We start from the raw sequence: 17,716 nt of genomic DNA, 5'->3' as shown, positions 1-17,716 counted from the left end.
ATATCAGAGCCTAGACCCACAGACATATCAGGGCCTAGACCCACAGACATATCAGGGCCTAGACCCACAGACATATCAGGGCCTAGACCCACAGACATATCAGGGCCTAGACCCACAGACATATCAGGGCCTAGACCCACATACATATCAGGGCCTAGACCCACAGACATATCAGGGCCTAGACCCACAGACATATCAGAGCCTAGACCCACAGACATATCAGAGCCTAGACCCACAGACATATCAGAGCCTAGACCCACAGACATATCAGAGCCTAGAACCCCAGACATATCAGGGCCTAGAACCCCAGACATATCAGAGCCTAGACCCACAGACATATCAGGGCCTAGAACCCCAGACATATCAGAGCCTAGAACCCCAGACATATCAGAGCCTAGAACCCCAGACATATCAGAGCCTAGACCCCCAGACATATCAGGGCCTAGACCCACAGACATATCAGAGCCTAGAACCCCAGACATATCAGAGCCTAGACCCCCAGACATATCAGAGCCTAGAACCCCAGACATATCAGAGCCTAGACCCCCAGACATATCAGAGCCTAGAACCCCAGACATATCAGAGCCTAGACCCCCAGACATATCAGAGCCTAGAACCCCAGACATATCAGAGCCTAGAACCCCAGACATATCAGAGCCTAGAACCCCAGACATATCAGAGCCTAGAACCCCAGACATATCAGGGCCTAGACCCACAGACATATCAGAGCCTAGAACCCCAGACATATCAGAGCCTAGACCCACAGACATATCAGAGCCTAGAACCCCAGACATATCAGAGCCTAGAACCCCAGACATATCAGAGCCTAGACCCCCAGACATATCAGAGCCTAGAACCCCAGACATATCAGAGCCTAGAACCCCAGACATATCAGAGCCTAGACCCCCAGACATATCAGAGCCTAGACCCCCAGACATATCAGAGCCTAGAACCCCAGACATATCCTAACAGGGAATAAAAGGGGGAAAGTACTGGCTTATAGAAGTGTGATTGAAAGCACACCTACATAGACATGAGGGTGTATGATGTTGGTCCTGCTGACAGGGCTGCCCACCTAGAAAATGTAAAGAAATATCACAAACAATAAGCAGCATAATGCTAGTGACATATAGGAAACATGTGAGAGCAATGTTGGAGTAAACTATACAGCTGTAGTTTATTTAATAGCCAAGTAAGACCACCTCTCTTGACCTTTGATCTGAAGACTCACCGTGTTAGAGGGATTGTTGCGGTCGGGGGCGGCGTAGCGGAAGAACACACCCACTTTGTCCACGGACACGGGTTTGACCTGCTCCCAGCCCCCCACACGCACCAACAGCTGATGTAGCTTCAGCTCATGAGTGTGTCTGCAGAGAAACGCAATAACCAACAGTTCAGAATATACAGATCTCAGTTTGTATTGATTTTTACATTTGAATAATATAGCAGACGCTCTTATCCGGAGGGATTATAGTCAGTGCAAGGTAGTTAGTTCCCCAGATTGTGAATCGGTGTGTGATCACCAGTTTAAAGTCTTATTCACTCGTCCTTGAACTTTTTTCTTCTTCCTTTTAGGTCTTAATCCCTATACGAAAATAACGGTGCCGCACCAGAAACCATACCTATGCCTGAGTTTCTCTCGAGCTTCAAATTCAAAGGGAATCTCCTCTCCGGGCAGCACCTCTCGCCACTGGCTGACATTGTGGGTGTCATCTGTGCCTGGGCCGTGCACGTGGGATATGGAGTCCGCACTGCCACTGTGAGACAGCGCCACCCTGTGGGCAAATGGAGCACTCTGGTTACCAACATTTTTGAAGGTAGACTCAGCAACATGACATTATCAATGGGAAGACTCTACTCCACTGACCTTGTAGGGGTGGTGGTGAGGGTGGCGAACCACATGGTACATCCCGTGTGATTGCGCAGGGCATAGGGTACAAACGGCTGCCTCCGCTTGGACAGCTTCACGTCGGCTATAAAGCAGGCAAGGACAGACCAAGACATGAGAGGTATTCTTTACTAAGGAACAGGCCCTATAACTAGCTTCAAACTGTCAACCACTTTCCTCAGTTACTTAAAAAATATATTCAATATACTAAAGAATATATTGGGCTCTCTGGAATATAAAACATATATATTTTTCATGGAATGTTTTTGAATTTCTGTCTATTGCATTTGAAATGATATAAAACAATGACAAAAACAATGGCTTTTTAAAAATGAGATGCAGATATCCACATCAAAATGCCATTCATTGGATGCACAACATCATTAATCCATTCCAAATGTCAGTTTTCAAATCATGTGTTATATAGATGGTTCCACGGTGGAGACTAACAACATGACCATACCTACCACAACGATGCTCATTCAAATAAAGATGGGAGGAGGATGCACAGATGAGATATAGCAACGGTTCACATTGACAGAGCATGCTCTTTTAAGCTTGGTTACTCAGGAGGTAAATAATAATAGTAAACAATAATCGCATTGGATTGGATTTCTATAGATTGATATTGAATGGGGGAGGTGAGACAACATGAGACAGAGAATACACAAAGGAAAGTGTGACACTGAGAATATGCTACTAATCTAACATGACTCTGGGACGAGACACAATGGCTCTGTCCTAACATGGGGGGGCGTCACCTTCATCAGTAAATCCTACTTAAAAGTGCATCGTTAGCATCCGAGTTGCTAATCACTGTTGGATTATGGATCAATTAAATTCTATCCCTGAAGACGCAGATTATACTGACATTAGTTTAATTTTGGACAAATTTGCCAATATTGTTACAAGATAGTGAAACATTCGTGTTACTCAAAACACTCTACTTTTCCATTTGAGTAATTTAGCAGACTCTTTTATCCAGAGAGACTTACAGTAGAGTAAGTGTATGCATTTTCATAGTTTTATTTTGTGCTGGTCCCCCGTGGGACTCAAACCCACAACCCTGGCATTGCAAGCGCCATGCTCTACCAACCGAGTCCCTTTGCATTAACGTTGCACTTAAGTAAGGATAGCGATGATGACCCCATGGTTTGGAGACCATAGAAATAGAATTACAAATACCGCTTCTGATCACCGATCCACCCATTCTACTTAAGGATCCCCATTCTAGTAATTCTATTTCCTTGGTGGAGGCCAACTGCTGCCTATCTGATCTATGGTCTTTAGACTGTACCTCTGGAGAGAATCTGCTGCTCAAGGCAAGTCAAGCTGGCTGTGCTCCTAGTTCTAAGGTGGGCAAGAGGGACACCTGACAGCAGAGAGAGACAGTTACCACAGAGAGGAGAGAGACATGCAAGGGGTCAGGAGAGAGGACAAAGGTCAGGATGGGAGGATTATTTTTGTTTATACCCACCATGACCAAGTGTGTTTTATTTTATATTATGGGGTCATCTAACTGACTTGAAACCCTCCCACCCTAAGGCCTTCAGTACAACACTGTCATAATCAGGCGATAAAACATGTCGTAAACCGTCTTTACAACTAGTTAGCATAGTTTAGACACGATAGACTTATCTAGGCCCAAGGCAGAGGGTTCAAGTAAAGAGTTCAAATGTTTTGATAGAAACATGGAGCGAGTCTTAACTCTTAATACACCATTTGACAAAGCAAAGAAAATGTGTTCATGTTTTCTTCAAACTCTCCAATTGTGCAATAACCATGCGAAGGCAGCGATTATTCAGGCAGGTTTCCAAAGCATCCGTGTAAAGTTTTTTTGCGTTGTCAAAAAGTCCCTCTCAATCAGTGTAATCTTAATCTGCACATAATGACATGTGATACAGTAGCAAAGATATTCTGGTACTACCTAAACATTATTACAGAATAAAGTGTGAATACAATGAAATACTCCAAAACATATTTACAGTATGTTCGATAAGATTGTCGTCAGTACTCACTAGCGTTTGATATGTGCTGGAGCAATTGAGGGCCCTACTTTTTTCTAGTGTGGATATTTCTAGCCCATAACAAGTGATACGCGCATGTGTGCATACCAGTATGTGGTTTCATATGTAACTGTACAGATGTTATAGAGTATGTCAGCTGTGTGAATGGTGTGTGTGTGTGTGTGTGAGAGAGAGAAGGTAAACTTGGGGGAAACAGTACTCACTCTGTCCGAAACAGGGGGGGTCCACTGAGGAACCCATCCAGGATAGGGCTGCCGATGCCTGGGGAGGCTGCTGCTCCTCTTCCTTGCAGTAGTCAGCTAGCCAGGAGCTCTTGGTGAGGCTGTACTGCTCTGTGTGGCCAGGAGAGGGTGGTAGCAAGGTGAGGAGGACACTCAAATCCATACAAGGCCACCACTACAGACCACTCGGTCTCTGGCTTAAATACACTGAACAAAAATATAAACGCAACATACAACAATTTAAAAGATTTTACTGAGTTACGCTTCATATTGGAATACAGATACGTATGTTGGTCACAGATAACACATTTTTTTTAAAGTAGGGGTGTGAATCAGAAAACCAGTCAGTATCTGGTGTGACCACCATTTGCCTCATGCAGCACGACACATCTCCTTCGCAGAGTTCATCAGGCTGTTGATTGTGGAATGTTGTCCCATACGCACTGTCTGCCATCTGCCCGGGATTCATCTGTGAAGAGCACACCTCTCCAGCGTGCCAGTGTCCATCGAAGGTGAAGTCAGATACGACGCCGAACTGCAGTCAGGTCAAGACCCTGGTCAGGACGCTGAGCACACAGATGAGATTCCCTGAGAGTTTGTGCAGAAAGTCTTGGCTGTGCATCAGCTGTCCTGGTGGCTGGTCTCAGATGATCCCGCAGGTGAAGAAGCCAGATGTGGAGGTTCTGGGCTGGCATGGTCACACGTGCTCTGCAGTTGTGAGGCTAGTTGGAATTACTGTGAAATTCTCCAAAATGACATTGTAGGCAGCTTATGATAGAGAAAGTAACATTCAATTCTCTGGCAACAGCTCTGGTGAACAAATCCTGCAATCAGCATCCCAATTGCACGCTCCCTCAAAACTTGAGACATCTGTGGCATTGTGTTGTGTGACAAAATTGCACATTTTAGAGTGGCCTTTTATTGTCCCCAGCAAAAGCTGCATGTGTGTAATGAATGGTCATGCAGTTTAATCAGCTTCTTGATATGCCACACCTGTCAGGTGGATGGATTGTCTTGGCAAAGGAAAATGCTCACTAACAGAGGCAAAAACAAATGTGTGCACAAAATTTGAGAGAAATAAGCTTTTTGTTTTTTGATCTTTTAAACATGGGAACAAAACTTTCCATGTTGTGTTTATATTTTTGTTCAGTATATATCCGGGGCTAAAACCCTTTAGTTAAACATGGTGTGAAGAAGTCAGACACATCCAAAAAGGCACCCTTCACTACATAGCGCATTACTTTATACCAGAGACCCGTGGGACTCAGTCAAAAGTAGTGCACGACGTAGGGAATAGGGTGCCATGTCAAATGCATCCGGTGTCCATATAGTGGGCAGCGCAGGTCATACCCAGGAGGACAGAGGTGATGTTGACATCCAGTCTCTGCTTGGCACGGATGCCCATCTTCAGGCGTGGTGGGTGGAGGCGCCCTGCAGCCTGCTGCTGCCAAGTCAGGAAACAGGGCCAGGGCTCGATGAAGGGCTCCCAACCTGACACACACGTGAACATGAACACGGGCATAAACACAGAGATATGGATAGGAAGAGAGAGAAACATACAATGGAACAACGGTTCAGATCATTACAGGATCGTTTGGCTCTGGGTTACAGCTAAATGTTGTGACTGATTGGCCCCGGGACGTTCATCTCCAGCAGCTCACCTGACAGTTCTCTGTTGTAGTAGTCCCCTGACAAAGTGAAGCTGCCGTTGCCCTCCTGGGTCGAGCCGATCCGCTGCAGCACATACAGCCCTGCCATGGGAGTTAAAAGGAGAATGAGCTCTCAGATGACATTACATTGTTGTTACCTTACAGTATTAACACTGACTATAGTACGTACCACCTACATTATATTACACACACTATCAGTATGCATGTTATCTGTATATTAAGTAGCTATAGAACAAGTTTTCAGAAAGGTGAATGTTCCAGCTTCTGTCTGTTGCTTTCATCCAAACTCCCAAAACACACAGTGGAAATTACATGAAAAGGGGATTTCCTTCCACATATATGAAGGGCAAGGCGCTCAAACTGACGTGAGAAAGTGAACTCGGCCAGCGGGACATCACAGTCAAGACAGTCATCGATGAAGCAGATACACACGCTCTCCGCCTTGATCTCCACCCCGGACAAAGGGTGCGACGAGTGGCTGGCCGAGTCCGGGTCTGCTCTGCCCCGGGCCTGACCCACCATGGTCTCTGCATTCTCCAGCAGCCATGTGGCAGCCTGGTCCAGTTGGCCTGGGAGGGGACAGACAAGGTGGTCAAGTCCATACCGTGTATGAAAAGCACGGCCACATTCCATTCCTAGTGGGAGGAGATGTGACATTGTTAGAAAATTGTAGCTAGAGCCTCCTCACCTTTGCTCTGGATCAGGGCTCGTTTGCAGTCCTCCTTCCTGAAGCCTAGATCCTGTAGCCGAGTCAGCTGGCCCTCTGAAGTTAAACATATCACATCATACCAGGGTTATGGTAACAAGCTGTGCTACGCATCTTTTATTATTATACCGGAGTTATTACAGCTTGTGAGGTCAACACTCATGGGTCAGGAACAATCACAGAGCCAGTGGTAAAGAAAAATAAATGTTAACATGACTTTTCTAATATAATAGCTACGTAAACGCTATTCACCATATAACTCAACTACACCCCTGTAGGCCTCTGAGGTGACATACCTAGTAGGGCCTCGGTCTTGTGCCTGAAGTTGTCTTTCTGGGAGCTGGAGGGGTCCTGGTTGGCTGTGGATGGTACTACAAGGGCCTGGGTGCCTTCGGCAGTGTCGCTGGGCCCGGGAGAGCCGGCGGTGGGGATGGATTTGGCGATAGCCAAGAAGAGCTGAACGTCGTTGTAAGAAAGCCGGATGTCCAAAGCAGGGAACTGGATCTGTGAGGACAACAGAGACCCATTGACATTTTGCATGATCACAAAAAGTGTTCTAAGTGTTTTTTTCCTCTCCAATAAACCTGGGTTACGTTCAGTAAGTAGGCACGAAATAGTACAAAATGTGTCGAAACAGAGAATAAAAACAGGTGCTTTCAATGGACTTTCAGCAAATGTGTTCTCCCATTTAGTACCTACTGAACATTACCCCCCCATCCCCACCCCTGACTGAACCCTGACCTCCAGTAGAGGCGGAAAGTCTGCCATGTTGAAGGCGTCTAGCAGGCCAGAGCTGCTCTGGTAGGTGGGACTGCCACACAGCTCCACCTGCACGTTGACAGGGTCGATGATGGACAGGGCTGTCTCCTGCTCACTGCCAAGCCGACAGGAGAACACCTGGACATGGACAGGAAGACACCAACATGACAAAACAGCCTTGTGTAGAGAGTAAGAGTTGGAAAGAGGGCGCACCCCCTATCTTTGACATGATCACTTCTGTGACAGCTTCTGTACCCTCTAACTCTATGGAAGATAGAGTGTGTCAATTTGAATATGGGTCGAACTCAAACTGACATAGGGCTCTGTATTGAGTTAGTCGTCCAGTGGTTTCAGGACATAGTTGTGAAAGTAGTGGTCAGTCACCTCAATGCCGGCCAGGCTGCCAGAGAATGGTCTGTCCAGCAGACGTGGTTTGTAGGTGAGTACAGTAGTGCCCTTCAGAATGACGGCATTGGTGTCCAGACAAGACGAGTCCTCAACCACCACAAACTCAGTACCTTGGACAAAACATGTATTATCATTATGTATATTATTGAGATTACAGTCATTAACTAGTGGTGATAAAGTAGCATAAGAAACATCACGACTATGAGAGACAATTCAAATGATATCTGTGCTTGCCAATATCTGAATATCTATTGTATAACAGAGACTTACGGCAAGGGAGTCTGCCTGCTGTAGCTCCTCACCTGTCACGTTGATCTTGACTTCCAGGTACCGATCCTGCATGACGGGCACAGTGGACCTCTTCGTGACCACGCCGCTCTTGACTGTCTTGGGCATGACGGCACCTGTGGTCTCTGTGTCACTGCTGCCGCTGGGCCAGCGCTGGCGAGGCGCGCCATCTGCCCCCTTCTCAGTGGGCATGCGCAGGAAGTCCCGAACCAGCTGGAGCCAATCAAAGATGAGGAAAACACGCAGGTTGTTGAGGACAATGGTGAAACAGGACGAGTCTCTAGTGGACCTGACAGGAGAGAAAGAGAAGATAATGATTAGTAAATGTGGGTCTGTGTGTCTGTCTACGTCAGGGCTAAGAGCCAATTCATGCTTGAACCAAAAATGTGGTCGGAGGCGCCGCATGGATGGTGTGACGCAATCGCAGCGCCTTCAGAGGCACGCTGAGGCCAAATTGAGCTCTGTACCACATCGACATCCCCCTCTCAAATTTTGTAACAATGCGGAGGGTGACGGTAGGAGAGGGTGGGAGGTCCAATATAAACACAAGTTCATTTCATTGACAACTTCCATCACAAGAGCTGCGCTGCTCCGCAAGGCGCAAGAAGTATGAATGTCTTGACTTTTGCAGAGGCCGTATCATTGTAAATGCTGTACGGCCAATGCAGACGTCGGATTGACCAAGCAGCGCTTTTAAAGGGCCATGACCGTGTCCAAAATGGCACCTTATTACCTATGTATGTATCCATTTTAGATTTGCCAATATAGGCACAGACTTTGTATTTGGCATTTCACAAGGCTCTGTGCTTGGACCCCTGCTATTTTCTGCATACATGTTACAACTTCGAAATGTTATCCGCACCTGTAATGCAGCTCCAGCTGGAGTGTGGCCCGGTTGGTGCCCGTCTTGGAGGGCTGCAGGATGCAGTCGAAAACATTGTGCTTGCCCCTGCCACTGCTGCCTACGTCCATGCCAGGCCCGGTGTAACGGGTGTCATATGCCAAGAGGGAGTGAGACACCAGATTCACCGACTTGGAGCCGTTGGAGAAACTCTCAAACAACAGCTTAGACTTCATGAAATCAAACCTGCAGATAAGGAGAGGTGCGCTACAGTGAGGAACACCGGATTTGGATTGTCCGTTTACTTCCTGAATTGAAATTGACCCAAACCAATTGGCAAAAGTAAATACACAGAAAACATTTGATATCTCCTCATGCTCAAAATGAAGCGTTAATACCAACCTGGCTAGTGAGCATGGTTTCTGTCCCGTGGCGTTGGGGCTGTCCAGCAACTCCAGGCTGACGTTCATCATGTCCACCAGGACGGACAGGCTGGTGTACACATCACCACTCAACACCGTCTGAGGAAACACATGAAGTCACTCAGAAGAATCACTCTCAGAAGAACATTGTTAGTCAATTAAAAGTCTATAATTGGCAGTCAGCCACATTGCAGAGAGTATGCGTATGCGTGTGTACGTGTGTGCGTACTCACATAGTTGCTGGGGTCCTGCAGGTTGTACGGGCGGAGGAACTCCTCAACAGGCTCTCCTAGGTTGTTGTCCAGCAGGCCTCGGATCAGCTGGTAGCGCTCCAGGTCCAGGGAGCAGTGTACCGAGGACAGGCTGCCGTGGATGGACATGTCTGGTACCGTATGGCTCAGCGCACTAATCAATCAACCAATAATTCAGTCAAATCAACCAATCAATACTATATTTTTTTGTCCCACTTGGAAAAGTCATCAGCACACAGGAACAACTATTATTAATCAATAGTTACCAGCAACATACAAACACATACAACAAAGACAGTCAGTTTAACTCATTGAGAGATCCATTACCCCGCAGACAAAAATGGTAAGCAAGATAAAAAATTATGTAAGCAAGAGAACAGTAGTGTTGTTGCTGAAGCAAGCCCAACAATGTCTATTAGTGTCTATTAATGTCTATTATCTTTCATATTAGGCTCACCTGTCCAGGTTGCGCTCCACTTTGAGTTTGAGGTGGCAGCGCTCCTTGAGCAGAGATGCGGCGGTGCGGCGGACCGAGTAGGAGGGGAAGACCAGGTCTGAGTCAGGCTGCTTCCCTGCGGCGCTGTCCCAAGGCTGGCAGGGCAGACGCTCCGCAGCAAAGATGTCCATCTCCTGAAGGTCCAAGGCTATGCAGTCCAGCAGACACACATGATCCTCTGGGAACACACACACATCAAGAAGCTTATTCTGACTATTCATTTCAAGTATTTATTTATTGACTTGAAGTACAGCGATTCATACACATTTGCAGAGAATATATGAGTTTAGGGGTCACTGGGCTCACCCAGGATGAAGGGTGGGTCATCCTCGCCAGGGATCCTCCCAGCAGCGGGCTGGGCCTGGGGCCTTCCCAGGGTAAAACCAAAGGATGCGGGGGTGGAGGTGCTGCTAGAGGAGGTTTTGGGCTTCTCAGGTGACTCCTCCTCCTCCTCACTAATCGTTGCTGGTCCAGTCTGTGACTGGCTGTCCCTCACGCGATCCTTAGGAAGAACGATGAACTGCTTAATGAACGTACACTGTAACATCTGAAAGAACCATTGACATTAACCTTCTATTATTATTTCACATCTGACAAAACCTAATTTGCACGACAACTTAGCTAATGTTCCTCTATCATAGTGTCAGAAGGAACTGCTGCAATTGCTCTTCACAGCCTAAACAGTGAATTTGAAAAATCACTTTAAAGCGGCAATCAGCAGTTGAAACAATAACAAAAGCATCCTCCCTGGCCCTGTTTCTATAAAAAGCTGAGTGATGTGGCTAGATAAATGCAACCACTTTCAAATTCATAGACAGAGATATGGATGCAAAGACTGACCATCCATGATATCACAATTATAGTTTTAGCCATGTTGAGGCTATATAGTTCAAAAAAATAATAATTTTACATTCACTTTATTTGAAAACATTTACTTTATTTAAAAACAAGCTTATATTTTGGGTTCTAATGGGGTACGACAGTTGAACTAAACTAATGATGCATTCATAACATTTATACTTTAAGTCCAAAAATGCATGTAGCATCTGCTGATTGCCCATTTAAGTAAATGACCAGGAAAACACTGAATAAATACACAAATATATATATTTTTTAAAACACCCAGGCAATTGATCCAAGTGGTTCAGGATAGAAAACACACAAAGACTTAACCCTGAAAGTCCACAGAACAACCATCTGAGCTAGAGGGCAGACGGTTCACACCTCAAACCAAGCAGCACACCAAAAACATGCCCTTGTACCTTGTAGTGGGAAGGGTCCTTGTACGAATTAGCATGCAATATCAAATTCTTCACAAAACAAAATACAAAATGGTGATGAAACACGATGCTACCACATCAAACTCCACCTGAAGCAGTCATTACTTTGTTAAGAAAACAACTAAAGTTAGTACGAGTTAAGTATACAAATTTCTGTATTTCTGTATTTCCTCATACAGTGCTAGTATCTAGTGGCCACGTTCTCATGCTCAATTAAAAACTCAGAGAGGCCTGTATTCATAAAGCATTTTCCATTTGAATGTCACTAGTAAAGAGACATCAGGCTGGAGCGCACAACAACAATGCAAGTACGTATTGTACCACAAACGCTGAATACACAACGTAGACGCCAACGTAGGCGCCAGCGAACATCACACCTCATTCAAAGACTGATGGGGGATAAAGAAAAGTGCCATCAAAAAAGCAACCCTTGCTAATGAGCATTGTTACTGGAGAATGTTTGTGGTCGACGATTCTGCAGCCAAACAATGATGACAAAGTATGGATTTAGGGGTTTGCCATTTCAAACAGGTATCATATAGGCCTATAAAATGTTATAAATCATTGCATCATATTTGTCATATGAAAACATGTAGTAATGTAAAATGCTTCATAAATACGACCATATTAGTCCAGTAGCAGGGATGTGGACGACCGGTAGACACGCTGTCAGGACTCACCAGAGAGGGGAAAAAGGTATGGGCCATGGTAAGTTTCTCTACCTTGTCTCTGAGTGAGAAGGTACCATGGGTTCCAGCCGGCAGGAAAGAGTTATGGACGCGCAGCTGGCCCAGGTTGGCAACAATGAGGCGCGGCGAGCGCGAGCTCTCGGGGATGAGCAGCACGGGGGCGCCCGCCTCGATGTCCAGCAGCACACGGGACGCCCGCTGAGGTCGCTCACGAACCTGTGGGGAAGGAGGCAGGGATAAGTGGGGTGGTTGTCTTTTTTTAGCTTCTGCTAATGACATTAAGGTAGACTGGTATTTTCCTAGGATCAAATGGATAGGGGATTGAATACTACAGACTTGTCTCTGCTGACCAGGTGTAAAAGTGCTAAAGGACAATCTAAATATTCATTACATTAATTACAATTTAATCTTTTAAGAAAAAAATATATAAATTGTTTCTTCAGATACTTTGAATCTAAAATACATGTTGAGGCACATAAATGACAACTTGAGAGATTGGATGCCTCCTGGTGTGCTGGTCCAAAGCAGTGCCCTGTACCATATGTCAGTTGGGATTTAACAAGCAGGCTCAGTGTCCAGTCTGATCGCAACAGAGACAGCCATACTGTCTTGAGGTGACCCAAGGTCAACCTGACGGTGACGGTAGGTGACAACTTCCTGGGCTACCTGCAGCCATCTTAGTTGGCAGGGAGTACGACGGAATGCCAAAACGCCAGGGTAGACACTACAGTTCAATTAGCTATGTTTCATTGAAATGTACAGCTGTGTATGGTCTAAGAAGCAGTGAAAGTTGACAATGTTTTCAAATCACCAAGAGGTAGCATATATAATGAATGACAACAGTAGTGGATCACGGACACAGCCTTGAGGAACACTACAGCTTGAAACTGAAAAGCAGAGTGGACCCGAAGGCCGTACTCACAGCCTGGCCCTCCATTGCGGCTCTCTGCCTGCCCAGGACATCCTGCAGCTGAGTAAAGTGCTGAATGAAGGCCACAACCTCGGCCTGGAAGCGCTGCGTGTGGACATACTGCACCGAGGCCATCTGCAGAGACACCTTCATGTCACACTCCCGCTCAAGCCAGGGGTCAGGATCCCCGTATCTGTAGAGACACCACTAGTCAGTGAGATGCAGTGTTAAAACAATGAGAAAATTAAGGTCTATTTCTTTGTCAAAGACCACCTACAAGTTGTTTTATGCACCAGAGCTAGCTGTCAAGCTAATGTAGCTGTAGGGAAGTGATTCCTGTATAAAGAAAACCTAGCCTACTTGTGTATGTTGAAGACAAGGGCCTCTCCGCCTCGCGTGGTGAAGCGCTCCCTGTAGAGGTCACCATGTGGGGTCAGGTCACTCAGAGACAGGCTTCCAAGACTACCCTGCAATGCTAGGTCGCCATCTGAAATATAGGATGACATCACACTGCATGAGATGCAAACTCATTGTTCTTCAACAGTGTGATACAACAAACCATAATTTAAATACTTCATATGAATGTACCATGATTGATATTGTATTATATTCATACAACCATTTTTTCAATTGCTATGATTTAACTGTTGACATCTAAGTGCAACATTAAGTTGATTACCTACCAATCATTTCCCAGTGGGCAGACAGTTTGGAGACGCTAGCTTTAGCAAGCTCATTGGTTTTCTTGTTTAGCACAAGAGCAAGTGCATGGACCTGAGGAGGAAAACATGGTGTTAAATACATTGAGGAAAAGTATTCATGCTCACCATTGTACCTATATTTATTTAGATTTCTTGTAACTGTCACTACATCACCGAAAAGCCATGTCGATGCGTCTTCATTGCTGCTGCTGTGAGTACTGTACCTTGAGATCCAGTTTAGTGTTGACCACCTCAGCAACTTCCTCCTGGCTGAGGTCTGGGTACATGTCCCCCTGCTTGTGTGGGTTCCCAGGCTGGAACAGAGGATGTCCCGGCATAGGCTGCTGGGGGAAGGGCACCTTGATTGCGTGGTTGTTGGCCGTGGAGCCGATCCCGAAGAAGTCCAGGATGACCACCCATGTTTGCAGCGTGATCAGCACATCCAGACAGTTGAAGTCCACGTCGATGCTCCGCCCCACGCCACCGTATCGGCTCTGGAACTCTGGGTGGCGCGGGTCCACCAGCAGCAAGTTGATGTGAACAAGAGACTCGTCAAAGTCGGAGGGCGGAGGGTGTGGCGAAGGGGTATTGCGGGTGGGGGAGGGCGGTGGGGTGCTGGGGCAGGCAGGGTCCTTCTTGGGTCCGCTCTTACGGCTGGCGGCCGACGGGGTGCTGGGGTGTCTCTGGTACAGCTGGAAGACGTTCTGGGCCTCCTCCATGTGGGCAGGCAGCGAGCGGGGCATCTCAGGGTAGAGGGCGTTGGAGGCCGATGGGCACGACTGGGACAGGTATTCCTTGGGGCTGAATGTGGAGGGCTTGGGAGCACCCCTGGAAACCATTAGGTGCTTGTACTTGGACTCGGGGTTCTGCTCCAGGAGGTCCTCCATGAGGAGGGAGCGCAACGTGAGCTGGACAGACAGGCAGTTGGGGTGGTCTTTGGTAAAGTCTCCCTCCAGGTCCTGGAAGCGCAGGCTGACCAGCCCCTGGGAACCCTGGCTGAGGTCAGCGCTCAGCTGCACCTGGAGCTCTGCCACCCTGAAGGTGGCCCTCACCTGGGTGAAGGAGAGCGTCTGCATCGGGGGACTGTGGGATTGCAGGGGCTTGGGGGACGACAGCGAGTTGGACAGGGAGGCGTAGGAGAGGCCGATGAGCGGGGGGTCCCGGGCAAAGAGCCCACCCTGGGGATCTGGGAAGCGGTGGGGTTTGGTGGAGGAGGGGGTGGGGGGCGGCGGGGTGGGAGGCTGGCTGGGCGTCAATCTCTGGGGCTCAGTGAGGGGAAGGTTATCCAGTGTCTGTAGAACCTGCTCATACACAGGCTTGGCCAGGAACACCTGAGAGCACAAAGTCAAAACATCATCTAAAAACAAAATAGACAGTAAACATTTGCAAACCTCTACACTCATTGCAATAGAAAACACAACAGAAAAGATTTAATATCTATATTTAAAAATATTTAAGACATTTCATTCTACTCGGGTCATTTGATTCAGTCAAAGACGCAAAGAAAATACATTTGAGATGAGCAGTAAGTCACAAATGTGAGAAAAGTATACCTGTACTGCGTTGACAAACTTGCCCTCCACCCGAAGTAACCCTGTGCTGTTATAGGGCTCGTCTGTGGTTAGGAAGGTGAACTGGGTATCCTCATCAATGGGAGGAACTTTCTCCAGGGTAAACTGAATGGTGGTGTCTTTCAGAATATGGAAGGCTGAGAGAGAGAGAAAAGTGGGAGTTATCATAACAACCCAACACAGTAATACAACAATACAGTAACTCTAAATATAGCAAAACAATGGAAAGGAAATGGTGGGGAAACTCTTCACTTCCCATTCTAATAATTTCTCCTCACCTTTTCCCCGACTCAGATATTCAAAGAAGTCATGGCGAGTAAACTGTGGCTCGTCCTGATTGATATTTCCGTTGTGAGAAGGAGATTGGTTAGAGGAACTGCTGTCAGTTCTAGCTACCTTCCTCAACACAAGGTGACTGGTATTGAGTGAGTAGAGCCGGATATCCTTCACTAGCACCTGTAGTCTCTCCCCTTCCGAGTCCTGCCCGGCAACAAAGTTCTGGATGGTGATACTCCCCAGGTGACCCACCAGGAGCTCGGGGTGACCAGGTTTACGGGGAATGGACACGACTGGTGACTCGATGCTGACATTGAGGATCAGCTTGACCATAAACGAGTCTATGGTGGGTTCTTCCTCCTGCACGCTCAAATCCTCTTCATCCTCAAACGGATAGTTGCTCCAGTTGCTCTGGCTCTGGGTCCTGGAGCGCCGCGACGGCGTCTCGAACAGGGAGACCATGCCACTGTACTCGGCCGTCTTGGTTGCCAGCACCGTGGACACCTTGGTGGCGGCTGTCTTGAGCATGGAGCGGAAGTTGTCCTCCAGCTCGTTGGCCGAGAGGCTCAGCTCCTTCAGGAACTTGGCGGAGTGGTTGTAGTGCAGCGAGGCCATCTGCAGTGTTAATGAGCACTCCCCCTGGGAGCGCTCCAGAAGTCGGAAGTTCAACGCCTCTGAGGGGGCTCCTTCAGAGCCACAGAAGAAGGCTACGCCTCCTGCTGCCGAGGGGTCGTCTTCTACGTTGCCAATGCTGACCACAAACTGGCTCCGTCCGCCCTCCTGGGTCAAGTCTACTAGCTGGATAGAGCCCAGCGAGCCATTGACATCCAGCCGGCTGCCCATGGACACGTTGACCTTAGTGCCATTGACACTGGCCGTGGCGATCTTCAAGCCTTTCTTCTCTCCGCCCAATACACTGCCAGTGGCCACAGTCCTCAGCAGCAGCAGGTTCAACCTGTGGATCTCCACAGTCAGCTCCTTGTTCTGGTCGTAGGTGGACTGGTAGGTCTCCTCCTGACCCTCCTGGCCCTGGCCCGCCGGAAGGGGCGATGGCTGCTGGGCCAAGGGGCTCTCCTCCTTGGGGAAAGACTTCTGGAGGAACTTGAGCAGCTCCACCATGGTCTCCGGGTTGAGGATGATGTCCAGGTTGTTGACCTGCATAGTGGTCACCTGGAGGGAGCTGTCCAGGTTCATGGAGGGGCAGTCGGAGCTGACAAACTGGTACTCCAGTTTGATGAGGGCCTCCTGGTCTCTGAGGAAGGAGCTGAACGGGGAGGATCTGTCAAAGAGTAACCCAGAGGAGGAGTCTCGGTGGAGGGCAGGGTGCTCGGGCGACATCCCTTCGGGCCCGGCCGGGGAGGAGGGCTGGCTCTCTCGGAGGCTGCCAGTAGGCACATCGAAGCTCAGGTGCTTGTGGGAGGCCACCAGGAGGTCAAAGTCGGAACCATAGGTCTGTAGCGTGTCCACCAGCAGCAGGCCATGGACGGTGAGGGACACCTCTGCGTCGTAAGGCCGCTTCACAAAATGGGCATTGGTGCCGAAGACCTTAAGGACGGAGATGTATCGTCCGTTGCTCTCCACGCCCAGCTGCATGTAGTTGATGTTGAACTTAGCCAGGAGGAGGCGTGACTCCACCAGGACCTCCCTCGTGTGCTGCTCCAGTGTCATCACGCTCTGGGTAAGGTTCTTGGCCGAGCCCTGGAGCTTCCACTGGCTGTCCTCCCTCTGGAAGATCTTCTCATGGCGCAGGTTGGAGGGGTCAGGCGTCTTGACGCTCTCTGCTTTCTCCTGGCCCTCGTCCTCCTCAGCTGGGCTGCCCAGTCGGGCCAGGCAGCTCCTGAGGGCGGTCATCTTCTCCAGGTTGATGTGGACCTTAAGATCTGGCAGGGTCCCGGAAAGCACAGCCCCAGGGAGCTGGGGGTCGGAGGTGTAGCGCAGCCTCTGCTCCAGCTCCAGCAGCACGTTAAACTTCTCAACCACGTGGGTGGGCCCCACCTCGCTCTCCTGCAGGTGCTTCCAGTTGTCTTTGTAGCGTCCCACCATGATCTGCAGGTCCTTGAAGGACAGAGAGTACTTCTCGTAGAGGTTTCTGCTGAAGGCCTGGACCCCCTCGGGGGATTTAAGGCTTGCGAGCTGGGGGTACTTGTTCTGGTCTTTGAACTCAGTCTCCATTTCAGGGGGTGGAGAATTTGGGGGTGTGGCCAGCGGAGTCTGGTACTCTTCATCACTGTTATACTCCTCCCCCTCCGGCTGAGTGGTCTTCGACTTTGTTTTAGTGTCATCTTTAAAGAGAAAATAAAACGTACATTTTA

The 17,716-nt window shown here is 48.2% G+C and overlaps 1 protein-coding gene across 3 annotated transcripts in view; it reads right to left on the bottom strand.

The window, feature by feature from the left end:
- The window catches only part of LOC139368700 (vacuolar protein sorting 13 homolog D), a 63,505-nt gene that overhangs the window by 35,394 nt on the left and 10,395 nt on the right, over positions 1-17,716 (bottom strand). The window contains exons 14-39 of one of the 3 annotated variants that reach the window (XM_071107957.1): positions 15,407-17,686; positions 15,111-15,265; positions 13,782-14,888; positions 13,540-13,630; positions 13,217-13,343; positions 12,869-13,049; positions 11,938-12,162; positions 10,284-10,479; positions 9,939-10,155; positions 9,464-9,635; positions 9,211-9,329; positions 8,830-9,054; positions 7,982-8,256; positions 7,656-7,789; positions 7,254-7,409; positions 6,809-7,016; positions 6,495-6,569; positions 6,172-6,375; positions 5,798-5,887; positions 5,487-5,627; positions 4,119-4,247; positions 3,186-3,260; positions 1,868-1,973; positions 1,623-1,775; positions 1,232-1,367; positions 1,028-1,075 (exon numbers count right to left, since the gene is read on the bottom strand). In XM_071107957.1, the coding sequence (XP_070964058.1) occupies positions 1,028-1,075; positions 1,232-1,367; positions 1,623-1,775; positions 1,868-1,973; positions 3,186-3,260; positions 4,119-4,247; positions 5,487-5,627; positions 5,798-5,887; positions 6,172-6,375; positions 6,495-6,569; positions 6,809-7,016; positions 7,254-7,409; positions 7,656-7,789; positions 7,982-8,256; positions 8,830-9,054; positions 9,211-9,329; positions 9,464-9,635; positions 9,939-10,155; positions 10,284-10,479; positions 11,938-12,162; positions 12,869-13,049; positions 13,217-13,343; positions 13,540-13,630; positions 13,782-14,888; positions 15,111-15,265; positions 15,407-17,686 (7,025 nt within the window). The remainder of the gene's footprint in view (positions 1-1,027; positions 1,076-1,231; positions 1,368-1,622; positions 1,776-1,867; positions 1,974-3,185; positions 3,261-4,118; positions 4,248-5,486; positions 5,628-5,797; positions 5,888-6,171; positions 6,376-6,494; positions 6,570-6,808; positions 7,017-7,253; positions 7,410-7,655; positions 7,790-7,981; positions 8,257-8,829; positions 9,055-9,210; positions 9,330-9,463; positions 9,636-9,938; positions 10,156-10,283; positions 10,480-11,937; positions 12,163-12,868; positions 13,050-13,216; positions 13,344-13,539; positions 13,631-13,781; positions 14,889-15,110; positions 15,266-15,406; positions 17,687-17,716) is intronic. The other 2 variants (XM_071107958.1, XM_071107959.1) reach the window with 2 other exon arrangements.

Source organism: Oncorhynchus clarkii, chromosome 16 (genome assembly GCF_045791955.1).
Source record: "Oncorhynchus clarkii lewisi isolate Uvic-CL-2024 chromosome 16, UVic_Ocla_1.0, whole genome shotgun sequence".
NCBI classification, from domain to species: Eukaryota; Metazoa; Chordata; class Actinopteri; order Salmoniformes; family Salmonidae; genus Oncorhynchus; species Oncorhynchus clarkii.
Note: the sequence above shows the minus strand (reverse complement) of the source record. Positions and strands in the feature narration are given on the sequence as shown.